The sequence below is a fragment of the Myxocyprinus asiaticus genome, chromosome 41 (assembly GCF_019703515.2).
Source record: "Myxocyprinus asiaticus isolate MX2 ecotype Aquarium Trade chromosome 41, UBuf_Myxa_2, whole genome shotgun sequence".
Lineage (NCBI taxonomy): Eukaryota > Metazoa > Chordata > Actinopteri > Cypriniformes > Catostomidae > Myxocyprinus > Myxocyprinus asiaticus.
The window spans coordinates 6,160,300-6,180,168 of NC_059384.1; the positions used below are offsets into that span (position 1 = coordinate 6,160,300).

At 37.8% G+C, this 19,869-nt stretch overlaps 1 protein-coding gene across 3 annotated transcripts in view; it reads left to right on the top strand.

The window, feature by feature from the left end:
• The window catches only part of LOC127432158 (arf-GAP with GTPase, ANK repeat and PH domain-containing protein 3-like), a 234,131-nt gene that overhangs the window by 90,865 nt on the left and 123,397 nt on the right, over positions 1-19,869 (top strand). The window contains exon 1 of one of the 3 annotated variants that reach the window (XM_051683012.1): positions 7,596-7,880. The exons of 1 other annotated variant lie outside the window; for it this stretch is intronic. In XM_051683012.1, the coding sequence (XP_051538972.1) occupies positions 7,763-7,880 (118 nt within the window). In that variant the 5' untranslated portion in view covers positions 7,596-7,762. Of the gene's footprint in view, positions 1-7,595; positions 7,881-12,891; positions 14,243-19,869 lie in introns of those variants that run through there. One more of the 3 variants, XM_051683010.1, reaches the window with a different exon arrangement.

A 19,869-nucleotide genomic window follows, 5' to 3' on the forward strand; every position in this document is an offset into this window, starting at 1 on the left:
CACCATTTTTTAACGGCAAGTGTGTCATAGCTCTGAATGAAGAGAGTGAGATCTCAGCAAAACAGTCTGCATGTGTGACACCCTCGGCCATAACGGGTTGTTTTGAGTCTTTTAGTGTAGAGCCAGCTTTAATGGATATCATACAATGTCTCAGAAATCAAAGTCTGTTGGTTTCAAAGTGTTTTGGATGGTTTCCCTTATCATAAAGCCTATAGGTTAATGCTGCTTTCACAACTGTCACGTCAGTTTATGGAGGTTTTCCGCATTAACATACGAATGAGAAAGAATAAAAATGAAATAATACATGTTCTTAGGAGTGCCAAACCTTCTACATATTGTGGCTATTATTGTTTGTGGATTGTACTTTTAAATTCATAGAGTTTTTACAAAGTATGTTACTAATTATTTATAAAACTATCGGTTTTTCATATTGGCGTTTTCATGCTATAGCCGATATGCAGATGGTTAAAATTTGGTGAATGATTGGCCTATAAATATTGGTAACCAATACATCAGTGCATCTCTAGAAATGAACATTAACCAAGATTAATAAATGTTGTAAAAATATTATTCATTGTATTTTGGGATAGGTAAAAATATAGATTTTTCCAATGAATCGCAATCTTCTTTTGAACAATCCTTTTATCGATTCTTAAAATCACAATATCGATCTTTTACTTAAAAGTTTATTTCAGTTTTGGTTGTGTTGGATATTATATCTGTTCAATTAATAGCAATTAAACGGCATAGTTTGAGCCCTGTTGTTAATTTTCTTTAATTAATATTCTCATACTGTACAAAATTTAAAGGTTCCCTGTATAATTTACAAGATTATCTGAAAATTTATTTTATTCAAAGTAAGCAAAATGGACATTATAATAAAAAAATAAAAAAATAAAAGAATCACAATCTAATCAAATCGTGTCGCAATCGGAATCGAAGCAAATCAGAGAATATATCAATACCCAGCCCTTATTGTTTGTTCATGTTGTGTTAACTAATGTTAACGCAGACACCATTATTGTATAGTGATATAGAGATATATACAGTAGATGTGTTTTGACTGTGTCTCAGGTCTTTGTGCATGGTCACCACATTAGGTGATTTTTTTTTTTTTACCACAGAAAAACACTATTGTTACAGTTGTACCTTATTTTGCGGGGACATTTTGCCAGACATTTCATATCCTTCAGTCTTTGTGTAGGTTTTTCCTTCATAGCCTTTGATAATAACAATTGTCAGTGTGATTGGCCCATTCAGCTGTCAATCAAAATTAGAGACCGACCGATAATCGGATTTGACGAAATTTTTTCCGATATTTAAGCATTTTTCTATTATCGGATATTGTTTTTGTAATATCATATCCACCGTTAGCTGGCACCATCTAGAGGGAGTTTCTGAATTTGCACGCAAGATGCCATTGCAGCAGTGCGTGAGAGAGGAAACAATGCTTAATATAGGAAATATGACGGCTTAATTTAACTCTCTGTTGGGTGTTTATTAGTCTTGTAAATTTGCCATTCAGGTAGATGCTCATGTTCCAATGGAATGACTGGTCGCATGCCAGAATGCCCACTGCATACCAGTGCAGTTTTTAACAGGATCCACTTGTTTAAAATTTCTTAAATTATTTTAACATTTGCTATTAAACTTTTTTCGCTATGAATCGTAATTTGCGTGATTACAGCTCTGTGTAAATGAATTATCTCCGCGACACCGTTTGAGTAAAAGTTTCGCATAAACACAGACATTCGTGGGGCAAAGTATTCGTGTCACATTAAACATGTCTAAAATAGCTTTGTGTTGGGTATGCTTGGGGTCGTTGTCCATTTGGAAGACCCATTTGTGACCGAGCTTTAACTTCCTGGCTGATGTCTTGAGTTGTTGCTTCAATATATCCATGTAATTTTCCTTCCTCATGATGCCATCTATTTTGTGAAGCACACCAGTCCCTCCTGCAGCAAAAGCACCCCCACAACATGATGCTGCCACCCCCATGCTTCACGGTTGGGATGGTGTTCTTCGGCTTGCAAGCCTCACCCTTTTTCCTCAATACATAACAATGGTCATTATGGCCAAACAGTTCAATTTTTGTTTCATCAGACCAGAGGACATTTCTCCAGAAAGTAAGATCTATGTCCCATGTGCACTTGCAAACTGTAGTCTGGCCTCTTTATGGCTGTTTTGGAGCAGTGGCTTCTTCCTTGCTGAGCAGACTATGGTTATGTTGATATAGGACTTGTTTTACTGTGGATATAGATACTTGTCTACCTGTTTCCTCCAGCATCTTCACAAGGTCCTTTGCTGTTGTTCTGGGATTGATTTGCACTTTTCGCACTAAACTACGTTCATCTCTAGGAAAAAGAATGCATCTCCTTCCTTAGCGGTATGATGGTTGCGTGGTCCCATGGTGTTTATACTTGTGTACTGTTGTTTGTACAGATGAACGTGGTACCTTCAGGCCTTTGGAAATTGCTCCCAAGGATGAACCAGACTTGTGGAGGTCCACAATTTTTTTTTTTTTTTTCTGAGGTTCTTTTGATTTTCCCATGATGTCAAGCAAAGAGGCACTGAGTTTGAAGGTAGGCCTTTAAATACATCCACAGGTACACCTCCAATTGACTCCAATTAGACTATCAGAAGCTAATTGGCTAATTGCCTAAAGGCTTGACATCATTTTCTAGAATTTTCCATGCTGCTTCTAGGCACAGTTAACTTCTGACCCACTAGAATTGTGATATAGTCAATTAAAAGTGAAACAATCTGTCTGTAAACAATTGCTGGAAAAATTACTTGTGTCATGCACAAAGTGTACACACACACACACACACACACACACTGTATGTATATATATATATTTAATATATAACATATTTAGTTTGTAATATATCAAATATTTAGTCGCCATACAATGTTGCCAGAAGTAATGTGAATTTATTTGTCTGTTTAATGTTTATATTTCTTTAATATCAGGCAGGAATCAGGTAGATTTGAGCTAGTGATCTCACTGTAATACAGACCCACTTAACATAATATAGGGAACAAAGAGAAACAAGGCCAAATGTGGCCTTTCGTTGCAACCACAATAATCATAAGGAGGTAGATAGTGATTCTCGCAACGGGAGCCATGATGATTTCGCATTAGTGTGTGCGCTAGTTCACTCCTCCGCTGAGTCATTCCATTCCGTTAATGTCGTTTCCAGCACTTCAGTCACTCAGTCGACACATAGTCATCAGCGTGGCCCAAATAGCAGGCTGACAGTAGTGGGGCTAAATCCGGTGTCGGAACTCAGGACATATCACAATGATGTGGCTGCTTCTGGGCCCCCGCTAGAGGTATGTAATTCAGACAAGGAAGTGACCAGGAAATGGAAACTGCTACTAAAGGTGAAGTGTTTATTTTTTTCTAATCCAGTTAAATGTGCAGTAACAACTACACCAATCAGCCACAACATTAAAACCACCTGCCTAATATTGTGTATCTCAGAATATTCTTCTCACCACAATTGTCCAGAGCGGTTATCTGAGTTACCGTAGACTTTGTCAGTTCAAACCAGTCAGACTTTGTCAGTCTGGCCATTCTCTGTTGACCTCTCTCATCAACAAGGCATTTCCATCCACAGAACTGCCGCTCACTGGATGTTGAGACTGTTGTGTGTGAAAATCCCAGGAGATCAGCAGTTACAGAAATACTCAAACCAACCCATCAGGCACCAACAATCATACCACAGTCCAAAATCACTGAGATCACATTTTTTCCCCATTCTGATGGTTTATGTGAAAATTAACTGAAGCTCCTGACCCGTATCTGCATGATTTTATGCACTGCTGCCACACGATTGGCTGATTAAACAATCGCATGGATGATTGTTGGTGCCAGATGGGCTGGTTTGAGTATTTCTGTAACTGCTGATCTCCTGGGATTTTCACACACAACAGTCTCTAGAATTTACTCAGAATGGTGCCAAAAACAAAAAACATCCAGTGAGGGGCAGTTCTGCGGATGGCAGGTGGTTTTAATGTTGTGGCTGATCAGTGCCTAATTCACTGGTTGATTTGATGAAAAGTGTGGCACTTTCACAACATTGCTCTATTTGATTGAGCTGTCCGTCAATTTCTTGCTCAACCAATGTTGTTAGTTTGGGGCAGGACTACTTGTTTTGCTAATCAACGGTAGATGGAGGGTGAGGCAGAAGGGGCGGTAGAAGCATATGGAAAGCTTGTTTGGAAACGATCATTATGATACTGTTATTCTACAGTGTTGGTTTAGGGATTTTTCAAAATCCATGTTGACATATATCATGTTGATATAATACATTTTTGTGCATAATATGAAAAACAAATCGCAACATGTGGCTAAATCTACAACAAATGTCTTTTATGTTGGGAGGATATATTTTTACAAATAATCAGTTCAAAATTGGAAAGCAATGTATCTATGTAAAGTGAGCTCTATGATGTGTTAATTAAGAGATAGCAATGCCACTTAATTCTGCTGTAACTGCTGTTATTTATATGAGAGGATTATAAAACACACAAATATATCTCTGGCGTAATTTTTAATTTAGGATGGAGGCATTCACAACTCGTTAAGGACCCTCATTAAACTTCAGTCTGCATCCCAACGGATCCTACATACGTTCTATGATTCATTCTTGGCTCTCGCCCCTTGAGGAGCATCTTACCTTACATAACATGACTGTACTGCACCATACTGCTCCACGCACATATGTGTTTCACATTTTTGCAGGAAACCCCTGCTTGGGGATGGATCGGTGACCTGGACTGCAGTGCAGCTCGGAAAATTACATAACCTTGCGTAACTTAATTAGCATTAGTCATTAGTAGTGAGACCTAGTTACAATGTCTACTGAAACTAGAGGAATGAAATTCAGTGTGTTGAAACTGTGTAAGGAAAGCTTATTCTGTTTTTTCGTATAATTATGGAACAATTTGTTGTTGCACGTCAAGCAACAATGTCAATATCCAATATCTGAATGTGTCAGGTTGGCTAAACAAATGCATAATTGGGTAAAATATTAGGACAGCTACTTGAAAACTCAGTTTGTAATGTTTATACAGACAAAATAAGGTTTTAGTGATGGGACTGATTTATGAACCAAACTAATGGGTTCACTGGTCTGCTGTGAGAGAAGATGGACTGCCCCCTGGTGGTGTAGTATGGCAGTGTATGTAACGATGATGGTTACAATTTGGTTAAAGGTTATGTTGCATTTGTAGCTCTCATAATGTTGCTCTTGTGGATTTGTACAGATTTTATGGGTTAAATAAAAATGGATTAACAAATAGACACATTGGTTTTGCAATAATAAATGCACAGTGGCATGTTAACTAGATATGCTAGCACAGTTAATTGGGTGAATCTCATGAAAAGCCTCTGGAATATGTCCAGGTCACATTTCACCCCAAAATAATATATACATATTATATATTAAGACTTTATTTTCTTTTTGCAAAATATAATAATTCTTTAAATATATATATATATATATATATATATATATATATATATATATATATATATATATATATACTGTATATGTGTGTGTGTGTGTGTGTGTGTGTGTGTGTGTGTGTATATATGTATATAGGTATATGTATATATGTATGTGTGTGTGTATATATATATATATATATATATATATATATATATATGTATGTATGTATATGTGTGTGTGTGTGTGTGTGTGTATATATATATATATATATATATATATATATATATATATATATATATATATATATAAGTGTGTGTGCATACATACAGTATACTATATATGCTATATATACAGTCACAGAATACTTTATTAGGAACACCTGTACACCTACGTATTCATGCGATTTATCTAATCAGCCAATTGTGTGGCAGCAGTGCAATGCAAAAAAATCATGCAGAAATGGGTCAGGAGCTTCAGTTAATGTTCACATCAATGGAGAATGACCAGACTGATTTGAACTGACAGAAAGGCCACGGTAACTCAGATGACCATTCTGTACAACTGTAGTGAGCAGAATAAACAACACGTCGAACCTTGAGGCGAACGGGCTACAACAGCAGAAGACCATGTCTGGAAATGTATTAGGACCATAGTGTTCCTAATAAAGTGCTCAGTGAGTGAATATATATATATATATATATATATATAATTCTCAAAGCAAGTTATCTTAATGGTCTTAGAAATAGTGTAATTTTCTTTATGCAGAATTTAATTTCTTATTATTTTTATTTTGGGGTGAAATGTAACTTATGCACCTGTTCATGACAGGTTTCATGAGATTTACCTAATTAATGATGCTAATTTGGAGGTTTTGAAGGTTTCTAGCAGTCTTGCTATTTCTGTATCATGGTTCTTCTTACCAGATGTTTCTCGGTATAACCAAATGATTGTTTATAAACCAATTCCGGATCTACATTTATACTCTGCAACATGCAATAAATTCTGGGGCTGGCTAATCCACCATTGACAGTAGTGACAGTCCTAAAACAATATCTGCGTTTCAATAAAGAAGCCAAGGTATATTGGCATGCTGCTGACGCCACTCTCTTGCTATATTAGAAGTGTTTAAAATAAAAGCTAGATAGGCCTAATTATCTGACCGTAATCAGTTTCTCTATTTTAATTAGAGTGGCAGGCCAATTTCCAAAGGGTTCTTCTTAATAAAGGTGCGCCCAGAGGGTGAAGAAAGAAAGTGTTTGGAAACATAATTTCTGATGGTCTGCATAATTAAATCGGCATAAATGAAAGGCACATCTAATGCTCTGTGTTAGCAACACCATCTAGCAAGGGCAAAATGTGTTTTTTCTCTCATCCGTCAGAGATTGCGTCCATTTAGCTACGCAGACGGTACTGCCGTTGGCGCAGTAGATTTTAATGAAAACGTAATGAGATGGGGAGTCGATATGGTCTTTATTCGCTCACATTTCTACGGGACCTCGTCAATTAAATACATGTCATTACATAGAAAATGTGTGAGGAAGTGTTTGTAGTTTCGTTCGGAAATGTTTCTGTGTTGGGCAACCGTTTGCTTTTCTGTAATGAGTCTACTTTTGGAACGCTGTGGCCATAGTTTACACAATCTATGGTTTTGTTGGAAAAAATTTCATGTTGACTTTAAAACAGCTGGAATGTCTCATTATAGACTACATTGTGGTAGGACTTGAAATATCAGTGGGGCACTTTGCGTCAGAGCATTGCACAGATACCGAGATGTGTTAAACTTGTTTTGATAGGGGCAACTGTAAAGTACGCACATGCACATGCACACACACACACACGCACATAGCTGCCGTGTGTGTGTGTGCGTGTGCATGTGCATGTGCGTTTACACAGGTATGCAGGGATGGATAATACACCAATGACTTCCTATCAGTAAAGGATTAGACTAATCCTGCTTTAAGTTCAGATACTACAGGCAGACTGTTGACCCCTCCTTCTTGTAAGGGATTACAGAGGTTAGACATGCTTCCTGTACCTGAAGCTGTCCGCCTACTCTTCTCTCATGCCGAAGCATTTCTAACATGACGAAGCCAGACGGCAACATGACATTAGTCAATCCGTGTCAAAAGCAGTCGTAGGACATTACTGTCTCATAAATCAATGTTTGTTCAAGATTTATATGATTTATATATCACAGATGAGTACCTCAATTTTGTTTAGGAACCTTAGCTAGATTTATTCATTGGATTTAGGCTGATAATGCCTCTGTTTGAAGGATATTCCCTTATTTTTGGAAAGTCACGATGATGTGTTTTGGGGGGTGCAGACGGCCAAAACACAACCCCTCGCAGTGGAGTGAAGATTACTGTTTGATCTCAGAGGAGGTGACGGGGGTGACTAACCTGTACCCTGTAGATACAGGTAATAAATCCTACATCAAAGACAAACAAGCTTTTTTAAGAGTGCAAGTGGTAACTCGTGCTTGATCGACACATGTACTGTTTCTTGTTCTAAAGATGCATGTAATAATTTCTTCTCGCTTTGCTTGTACTTGCTTTAGATGTTATCAGTTGATCATTACATAGTTGAACTGTTAAATCAAATACTGTTTCAGAATTTAGGAGCTATCTTAATCATTGGACACTTTTATTTTGGCTTAAAGGCAGTATTGTTAGAAAATGTCAGCATCTTTGTTTTTGTCAGTTTACACTGTAAAAAAAGCAATTTTTTTAAATCAGTATATTTTGTCTTGTTTTTCAGAAAAGAAGATACATTTACTTGAGAAGTGAAAATGTGAGAGACTAGTTTTTACAGAATATATCTTTATTTTTCTTACCCCATTGTCATAGTTTTAAGCATAAATTTGATTAAATAATGGGTTATTTTCCTAGTATAATGCTTAAACAATTGGCCAGTGGTGTAAAAACAATAAAAATACAATTTAATTCAAGATATCTTCAAGAAGTCTTAAAAAGTCTTACACAGTTGTGCTTGTAATTAATTCTCAGGTTTTAAGGATGTTTAGAAATGATTTTGACTGGAAAAAAGGCAATACTGATTAAAACTTTTTGTCTTTTTTTTTTTTTTGCAGTGTACTTTTATAGGTATTAGAACGTGTGGCTTCAATGTAAGATTTATTTTTGAGCATTAAGTGTTTATTTTTAACTTTCAAATGACAAATGATTACTTGCTATCGACAATGCAGGCTGTACAAACTTGCGTTTCAGGTACGTTAGGCATTGAGTTTGGTGACTGATACAGTGAGTCATCAGTGGCATGTTATGTTTAGACTCGTACATTGTATTTCGAACAACTACAGCATGATGGTGTATCTTTTTAGTTTCGTCGTTAATGAGCATCTCAATGCTACATTTAGAAACTGATTCATTTTCTAGGCAAAATATGGCTTTAAAGTAAACATCAAGCAATTATGTTTTCAGATATGTCTGTGTAATTGACATTATGATATTCAAGTCAGAAATAGACTCGTAGGTACAAGCTAAAGATAGATGTGATCAATGGTCAAGAGGTGGTATTCCTAATAGAGTAGACTTCAAAAGAGAAAAGCAATGATCTAAGATCAGTATCCAATAGCTCCTGTTGTGCTCTGAGACTCATACTTGTCAGATGGTGGACATTTGTTTATAAAGGAGTTAGCTGGATTAGAGCACATATTGTCTGGATCTTCAAACTGGTTTCCTCAAACTGGTGCCCTCTCTTCAGTGGAGAGAAAGAGGGAAAGAAAGAAATAAGAGAGTCTGATCTTTGGTATTTTTTTCTGCTAATATTGCTTCATATTCTTTTGAGAGTCTGTGTCATGAAAGTTATGGCTGATAATTTAATAAATGCAATTACAGTATCTACATGGCATGCTGTTCTTTCCATTCTACTATACTGACGTTTTACAGAATTACTGCATTTAATAAAGCATTTTATTATTTCTGTTTCCAATGACAGTAAGGTTGTGCAGTATACCGGTACTAATGAAATATTGCGATACCAAACAATTGGTACGATATCACCTTGTTTTTAATTTCGGGACCATAATTAAGTATGCTGCCATTAGCAAAATGTAATGTTATGTGAGAGTTTTGAGATTAAATCAAAGACCATTTGAAAATAATGATAAAAAGTTTCGATATGGCCAAATGTGATCATTAAGCAGCATAAGGATGTCATTTAATGAAACAATATACAGTCACATACATGCCACAGAATGAATGAGAGGCTCTGCTCTGTCATCTCCTTCACACAAACAGGCACACAGGCGCCGTTGCAGCTCGGAGATTTCAGCTTGCGAGTCGCGGGAAGCTTGATATTATGAACTCTTCAAAAACAGGAAGAACTTCAAAGGTCTTTCAAAATAAAAGTCCCATTGAAATGAGAACTCTATTCAACTGGATTCGTGAAATGAAGACATTACGACTGAAAAATATTACTATTGTATAAAAGTGTAATATTCGAAGTAGTCGCAATAATACTCATAATAACAATAATATAATATTAAATGGTTACATTATTAGTATTATTATCTGAAAGCAATATCACAAAAGCAAGTATACTGAATATCAGCAAGCTCTGTTGTGCATCGTTTTTGTTTTTTACCAAAAGTAAAATATTTTTTGTTTGTTATTGTTGTTGTTGAAAATTATTATATTTTCATTTGATTAAAGCTGTACAGTAGTTTCTGTAGTCGGTACCGATACCAGTGAAATTTCACGGTTCTCGATGCCAATTTCGATACCACAGCAAAATATGCTAATATGATAATGTGCTATTGAACATGCCAGTTTAGTTATGTTTAATTATGTACTAATTATTGTAATAATTAAAGTTTAATTTAATTTAATCATCAAAATGGTGTCTAATCAATACAAAAGTAAAAATAGAACTTTTCAGCATGTCATTGCATTTTTTTTTTTTTTGCCAAACATTTATTCAACAGGTGTCTTGCTTGTGATATTTTGATTAATTATTATTATTATTATTACAGTGAATATTACATTTTACTATACAGTTGTAGTATATTTTTATTCAGTTTCTTCAATTTCAGGCATCTAGATTTTATTTTGACTCATGCTTTTATTATGACTTTGGTCAGCTCTGTTGTTTTAAATACGATATAAATAAAGCTGAGCTGAGATTAAAGTGCAAATGCTGTGATTTTAATTACAGTATAGAAATATATATTTTACCTGTGCTGCATGGTTCATAATGGATAAGTGGTCTACTTTGTCATCTCATTCAATGTGAATGATTCTCAACGTCCGTGGAGTTTGCAGTGTATGAGCTTATCCACAGTAAGATTGCAGCCTTTAGTGGTTTAATAAATCACACTAGGACATGATGATTTTAATTTGATTAATTGTCCATTTCAGTGTACAGGGACAAAGCACGTATTCAAAATAAGCATGGGAGCATTTTAAAGCTGTCGCGTATCAGTCATGCTGCACGCTGGTACTGGATAGAGTCAGTGCTCGGTACTACCGGTGCTGCAGAAACACTGGTATCGTTACATGTTTTTTTATTTTAGCATCGACTTGGTACTGAAGTACCAGTACTTCTGACAACACTACTGTACAGTATGTATTTGATTAAACAAAATTTGACCATAACATTTAATTAAAACATTTAACATGGAATCCAGAAAAATAAAAGGGAAAAGGCATAATTTGTATCTATAAGACTTTATGCAGTCCTTTTAGTCAAGTAATCTTCTTTGTAATTTCATCAAAAATCTGAGTATTCAGTTAGTATCGATACCGAGGTATCAGAGCCAAAATGTTGGTATCAGAGCAACTCTAGATGAAAGCCATAGCCTTACTGTAGTGAAATGGAAAGATTGCATGTCATAAACTATTTTTCACTGCAGGAATGCTGTTTATATGTTGTTTAGAAAGTCTCTGGATTAGCCTAATTATTTTTTTCTCTTTGGTAGTCCATTACCTGGCTGGTGGGGTAGTTTTCATTGGAACCACTTGTGGGAGCTCTTTGCAAGCACAAAATTTGAACTCTTATGTTACTTATACAAATTGTATTTACTAGCTTGATTTACCACAGTCAAATTTACCACCATGAAGGAACTTGGACTAAATGCACAGTCAAAATCTATCTATATAGTCCAGTGGGATTTAAAAGTTTAAATCCATTTTGAAAATCTAGGATTAAAAATCTACCTTTCACTCAATTTGTTATGCTGATGATATAAATTGTAATGAAAAAAACCTGTATTGAATAAGAAACATTGGAAATGGGAGCATTTTCACTTGCAGACTTTTGAAACCCATTGGTGACTGGGGCTAACGTTCTGCCTGACAATTCCCGTTGTGCTCCACGGGAGACCGAAAGAGTTTACGAGTTTAGAACAACATAGGGGTGAACTATACATCAATAAAAAAGCCGAAGTATTGCTTACAGATGGATGTGTTGAACTACTTTATATATGTTCATAATGTAGTTTCATTTGAGGTGTTCATGTGAGAAATTTGTAAATGACATTCTATTAGCATAGGCCAAAACCTGGATGAGAAAACCAGGGAATTGTTTGGCATTTCAGTTTTCCAACCCCCTATGCAATGAGCCTTCTGTTTTTGTTTGTCATTTTCTGGCTTGTTAAATTGGATGAAAAAATGCAGTTGTGAGGGAGGGACGTTTGTGAAGGGAGGGTGGGAAAGAGGGAATTAGAGAGAGAGGGAGGGTCTGGGAGAGAGAAGCTCTACAAAATGCCCTTTCACTTGGATGGTCTTTAGGATGGTGCAGTTGTTGGTATCCTTGCTGAAGACACTTGACACCCTAAGCGGCAGGTTCCCCGTTTTAATCTACACACACAGCAGCAACTGCCAAAGGGATTTCTCTCCAGGTGCTTTGGCAATGCTTCCATGTTAAGGAAACAAAGGATTCTGCTCCTTATTTTGCTGTTATCCCTGAAATATGTGGGTGCAGCTTGAAGTTCAAACAGACCCTCTCGGTCATGCCAAGAGCTGGGACATTACAGAATTTGCCTACACCGCTGACTGCAGGATTGCACAGACCCATTTTTGACAGCAGAAGACGCAGGTTTGTGTTTCATAGAGCACTGTGTCTTTCCCCCTATAATCCCCTGCAAGGTAAAAGTTGTAGGGAGGTCGTGCTGGGGCTTGTTTGAAGTCTCCTCATCCCCCCCCCAATTCTGTCTCCCTCTCTCAAAAGTCAAAGGTGAGGGATTATGCTTGCTTTTGGAATGTGGCCTGAGGGTGAAAGACTGAGACAGCGGCTGTATTAAAGACAGAGAGAGTGTATAGCTGTCGAGAACAAGCTTGTGAAAGTGTGCTAGCGATATCATGCTGGTTTTAGGCAGCCATACTGCAGGTGTGATCTGATGTAAGTGAAGAGATCATATCTCTTCACCAACATCAGGTTAGAAATAATCTATACAGAGTTGCTGGTATCCCAAATGGGACTCCAGGAGGAGGTGACAGCCATGCAGACAGGAGGGGCAGGGATGAGAGGCAAGGCTGAGCTGGAATTCATAAAGAACAACGTGGGAGAGGACAACGAAAAGCAAGAGGCGGATCAGAGGGAGGAACGTCAAGAAAGCCCAAGGCAAGATAGCTACGTGCAACAATTGTCGGCGGAAGACTATAACTTGGCTGGGGAAGAGAAAACGAAATGGTCCAAAGAACTCCAGGCTGGTGTTGAGGTTTTCCACATTCACAAGGAACTAAGCTGTGATGCTAACTCTCTGGAGAATACAACAGTTCCTCATGTGGTGGTCTTGCGAAGGCCCTCACATGGGCTTCGGCTCCTGGGTAGACGGAGGGCGATGAGCATGTTTGTGTTTCCAGATTATCACAGGACACCGCAAACTGCAGCAACCAACCACCAAGAGAGCTCTGGGAGACCCCGCAGTGTTTGCATGTTCGCAGCTACAAACTCTAGCAGCCTTCTACCGCCTGCTTTAAATAACCAAGATTGCCCGGTCAAAAGGTGTAGGACGAGACGTGCTGAGCTGCATGTAGTAGATGGTCTTAAACCTGACATGCCGCCTTCTGGCAGCCTTCCTATTCATCCACAAGAAGAACCATTAATACGTCAGACGTTAAAAAACAGGGGCAGACAACGGCCTGTTAGCATGACTGTTCTTGAGCTTAAAGCACACAGTGGCTCCAGGGATGAGCTTGCGAGCCATACTGACACTGGTAGCTTGCCTCGTTCAGGTTTCCGTTGGAGATGGTTTAGTCGACAGGCACATGGAAAGGAAGTGGTGGCCACTCAAATGTCAGGAAAGCAAAAGGAATTCATTGTCACCAAGGCAGAAAAACCGAAAAGAATGTTTGGCTCACTGCAAAGGAGCTTGAGTCTCAGGATCAGGCGGAATCGTAATCAACCAGAGCAGAAGGACAGAACTGAATGGAGACGCACTGCAAGCATTGGAGAAAAATCTATGCAAACCACTCATCCATTCTCCTACCTAACTGGCAGGACTTTAACCCCAACTCATGAGCAAGATGAGGACCAAGGGGCCACACAGTACATAGAGTACCAAACTCGAGGGAAGGTAGCAGTCTTGGAGGTCCCTCTTTGTCCTGCCAAACTTACCAAGCCAACCAAACAAACTCAGGCAGAGACTAGTTTTTGGCAGCTAATTGCTAGTCGTTTTAAGAGGAAGGAACTGTCGTCCAGCAACAAATCTGAGCTTTGCACTGAGAGTCAAACAGTTGGCAGCCATCCCCCTGTGAGAAATAAAAAGCCAGATTCTGTTGCTATAGAGACTCTAGCTGGCATTGATTTCAGGAAAGGTCAAGGTAAGTTGTGTAAAATGCATAAATTTCATTCCACATCTCTGACGCAGCAACCCCAGAAGGTTTGCTTTTTGTCTGGAGAGGATAGACCCAGAGTGCATGAACATAGCCCGGAGAGCAGGCAAACTGATTAAATATTAAAGTGATATTGAAGGGTTGGCCTGGGCTGCAGCAGCAGGCATAATAAGAGGTTAAATGCATTATTCACTCTGAATGCTTCGTCTTTGTTGGAGTGTATGTGCTTGAGCTGTTAATTGGCTCAAAGAAGAGTTTTCTTCTAGTGAAAGTCTGCACTGCAATTGAATTAGGAAGCAAAAAAGTGCCAGTCAAATCTCTTAATCCCTCCATCATTAATGCTTTCAAGGTAATCAAATAGACTGCATGAATAAGTCAAAGGTGGAGTAATGATTGACATCGATAGAAAAGTGAAGAACTGAATTAATGATGATGATATACTATTGTAGCCCTCCTAAGTAGGTTAGCATCACTTCTCTAAAAAAAAAAAAAAAAAATGTCTACCTTTTGGAAAATCCCACATTTAATGGGATTGAAGTAGGAGTTTGTTTTCCCTTTTGCAGCTCTGAAGGTTAAATCGTGACACAGCATGCAGAAAATACTCCATGAAGTTTTAAACATGTTGTCATCCCTTGCTTGTTTTTTTGTTTTTTTTGATTGATTGATTGATTGTTTTGCCTGCAGCTGATGTATTGTCTCAAAGTTAGTGTAAACAAACAGTGCAGATGCAAAACTTTACGCAGTAATTTCTGAAAAGGCATTTGATTGCAAAGAGTGCAACAAATTGCTGTATACAGGCCTGGGCTCTTAACCCCATATAACCTCATCTCCTTTGTACTCCATATTTTGGTTAAAAGTAATTGATTAGTTTTACCTGCAGCATTTTTGCTCTCGTCAGATGTGAATATTTTGCAAGGCATGTGCGCTATGTTAGAGTCTAACAACATTTCATAGGATTCATGACATTGGTCTGTTTTTGTCTTAAATAAGCGAAGCCTGGCTGGCGAATGCTATGTCAAATATTTACCCTTTATTATGCTGTTTAAGTTATGGCATTACATTTTCATAAACTTTCGGGTGTTACGTTATTTTTCAACTCCTGCAAATTCATGACAACTAAAATGTCAGTGAAGAGTAGCAAGCAACATTTTTGCAAGAAGGCAGATGATGTTCTTGGGAGCACACAATGCTATGTTTTGAGCACCCATTACAATGTAGAACAGCAAGAACAATGTCGACTGCATAAGGTAGTGCCTCTCTCATTATGAAAATAAAAGAAGAGGAACTCTTTGTCCAAGGCCCTTAGTTTGCATATGACTTGTGTTCAGATGCAGAAACTAAATGTATAACAAAGCACCTATGTAGGGCAATACACTTGGATATATACTAGCTTATGTAGGGCCATGCACACTTGGCTATACACTAGCTTATGTAGGACCATGTACACTTGGCTATATATACTAGCTTATGTAGGGCCATGCACACTTGGTTATACATTAGCTTATGTAGGGCCATTTACACTTGGCTATACACTAGCTTATGTAGGGCCATGCACACTTGGCCATATACTAGCTTACGTAGAGCCATGCACACTTGGCTATACATTAGCTTATGTAGGACCATGTACACTTGGCTATATACTATCTTATGTAGGGCCATGCACACTTGGCTATATACTAGCTTATATAGGGCCATGCACACTTGGCTATACACTAGCATATGTAGGGCCATGTACACTTGTCTTTACACTAGCTCATGTAGGACCATGTAGACTTGGCTATATACTAGCTTATGTAGTGCCATGCACACTTGGCTTTACACTAGCTTATGTAGGGCCATTTACACTTGCGTATATACTAGCTCATATAGGGCCAAACGCTTGGATACCCAGCAGTTTAGGTAGGGACATATGCTTAAATATACTGTCAATATTTGAATTGTTTTTCTATTTCCTCTGATTGTCAGGTAATCATTGTGATTGGATGTCCAATATTTATTTTAACAGACAGTGTTTGAACATAACCAGTAATATAGCCCTTTACATTGCCTTCATCCAATCAATAATGTTCTTTTTATGATAACTTTAACTTTCTACTCACACCTACCTTCTTAAATATGTCTGGGAAGGCTCTTTTTAACATAACAAGCTATTAGGAATGACTTAACAGGCTTGTTTTTAGGCAGTACCATTAGTCACTTTTAAAAAGAAGATGACCAATTAAGCACTGTGTTTACACCCTTGGTCTTCTGTACTTTCGAGTTTATTTTCATTGGTTACTAAGGAAACTATCCTTCCCAAACTCTCTAACTGGCGTTTCTTTGCAAAGGTGACTGACAGCCCGGAATGTAGGTGTGTTTGTCGAACTTGAGAGTTTTTTGGGCCAAAGCTTAGGTGTGTGCTGAATTGTATGTACCTGTCTCTACATGCCTTAGCGGCTTGACGAGCAGGTCGTTTATGGATCTTGACTGTTTTCTGTAGCTCTGAGTTCTTCGAGCTTTAAAGGGATAGTTCACTTGCCCTAATGTTTTTCCAAACCTGTAGGACTTGCTTTCTGCTGTGCAACACAAAGGGAGGTGTCACCATTGACTTTTATTGTATGGAAAAAGATGCAATGAAAGTTATACTGGTTTGGAACAACAAGAGGGTAGTGTATGACTTTAACTTGATGTTTTTGGGTGAATTATCCTTTTAAGTCCTGAAAACTTAACATTATTTGCTTGAAAAGTTCCAGACTCTCCTTAAAGTTCTAATCAGATGGGATTCAGATTACTTTTTTGAGCCTTGGGGCAGTGCCAGCTGAGTTTAAATAGCTAGATAAAGGGAATAGTTTGTGAGGTCACTTTAAAGGGTGCCAAGCTAGAAAATTGCATCATGGGTAGCTTGAAAGGATCCATTAATGTACATTATAAAAGAGGGTGGCCCGCTTTAGAGGGTGCAACAGAAATGGGAACTTCTTAAAAATAAATTGCTTTCTGACCACTCGATTAACAAACTCTCAGAAATGCTCTGTATGCTGTATTTAAACTGTATTTTAATGTGTAATAACCGGATTTCCCCATATCTAGTATCCATGCATTTCAGAATCAGAATGAGCTTTATTGCCAAGTATGCTTACACATACATGGAATTTGTCTTGGTGACAGAAGCTTCCAGTGCACAAACAATACAACAACAACTAGACAGAGGTAGTAGTAAAAAAATAGAATAAAAATAAAAGTGAATAGAATACATAAGTATATATAGAAATTCACAATAAGACTATATATATATATATATACACACACACACACACACGTATGTACAAATACAAATCTGTAATATACAGATGCAGAAGAGGTAGGTTATGTTGGATAAATATAAATAGACTAAGCTGTGTATTGCACATAATTATTGCTCAATGGGGCAGTTTGAACTGTTCATGAGGTGGATAGCCTGAGGAAAAAAACTGTTCCTGTGCCTGACAGTTCTGGTTCTCAGTGCTTTGTAGCGTCAGCCAGAAGGCAACAGTTCAAAAAGGTAGTGGGCAGGGTGAGTGGGGTCCAGAGTGATTTTTCCAGCCCTTTTCCTCACTCTGGAAGTGTACAGTTCTTGAAGGGAGGGCAGGTGGCAACCAATAATCCTCTCAGTATCCTTTGTAGTCTTCTGATGTCCGATTTCGTAGCTGAACCAAACCAGACAGTTATTGAAGTGCAGAGGACAGACTCAGTGACTGCTGAGTAGAACTGTATCAGCAGCGCCTGTGGCAGGTTGAACTTCCTCAGCTGGCGAAGAAAGTACAACCTCTGCTGGACCTTTTTCAGAATGTGGGAGTCAATGTGGGTCTCCCACTTCTGTAATTCTCCAAACAAGATAACTTTTCATCCTTAAAATCATTACTGACCAATCCTACCTTAGCAACTGTTGCCATCCGCCATATTATAAGACAAGGTTTTTGCTCCTTTCTTACATAAGTGTGTTTAGATAGTTTTAAATTAAATTTTACAGTTTGTCTGAGCAAGCAACAGCAACCAGAGGGGGTGGAGCTTAGCAACGAGTCAGTTATTGTGTTTTCATGATGGATCGTTGCTTTCTTCTTTATTGTTGATGGTTATTTCTCTGGTACTTGTTCCCACCCCTGCTCTGTACTTCTTAAACTGAGTTTTAGTCTTTAAGAGGGCCTGAAATTGCATTCAGCAGCTTATAAATGCTCTCAAATCCCATGTGATTGAGACAGCCTCATCTCTCTGCAAAACTCTGACTCACGGTTTCTTCTACTTCATAACAAAAAAGTTTGCCTCTGCTCCCATATGACAGTTTAAAAAGCACTTTGTTTGCAGTTCAGTGGCCCAGATGACCTGTGCGCTTTATTCCAAGTCTTCTGAAGTCATATGATGGCTTTGTCTGAGGAACAGACCAAAATTCAAATATCTTTATTCTGTACTTGTATGCTGATTACCTACAGGACATAGAAAATCGATTTCAAGATGTATTTTCCCTCGTTCTGTCCCCTGTTTCCTCTGAATCCACAATGAAGTTCTTTTTGTCTTCCCCGTAGCTTTGAATTGTAATTTTGATTCGTTTGGACAAGAGCATCGAAGTGAAAAATGATCAGAACAATGCAGTGCCACACATCTATGCAGTGCATTAAACAAGGCCGCCCATGTATCCACTGTGATGATGTAATAATCCCCGCACAAAAGATAGTGTGTGTGGCACAGAAATGAGCAGGGTTCTGCTGAGCCAATGAGCTGCTTGCATTTTCACTGTCATTCATGTAGCCATCATGACCAACATGGTTTGATCTTCCACTTATACATGGGTGAGTCACACAAAAAAATATATACAGTATATTATATATGTTGGACGTCATGGCGTGTTCTAACATTTGAAACAATTATTTTCTATGAAGGTATGCACACATCACGGGCTTGCCGTCTATAGAGACAGTTAAAAATATTGCAGCGCCACAGAGCTCAACTCCCATAGTTTTCCATTAAATTCAACCCAAATAATTATCAAAGGACATAGAGTATTTACTCTAGTCATAACTGGATGATAAATTGTGTATAAGTATCTTTCATAGAGCCTACACAATGTATTTTCAGTTACAAGTATGTCTTTTTGTGGTTTGACAGCTTGAATGAAAACCTATTCAATGCTACAAACAGGAAAATTGCATAATAAAAGTCGCCATTTCTAATCGTTCAGTTCACCCTGCAAACTCATCAACGTCACTTTGTTCATTCTTGAAGTACAAAAACCTACATAACTTTGGATTGCCATCAGCTTGTAATGTGTGTACACAATGTGATATCTGGCTTCAGTAAATGTTATGTCGCTCCCTTGTGGTCTCCCACAGCTATTACGTCAGACTACATTGAATGGAATGCAACTGGCAGGGAACTGAAAGCACACAAATTAGACTTCTTATTTAAATGTCGACTGATGTTAATATATCGATTCCTCAAAAATGTATTGATAAAATAACGTGCTGATCAATAATCGATATATCGACATCCCTAACTGTGACATTATTTCCATAACAATTAAGCACAATTTTTGTACTATTCTCAATGGTTATTATCATTAAATGCACATTCCTTGTTTCACTGTATTACAGAAAACACTGAAATAC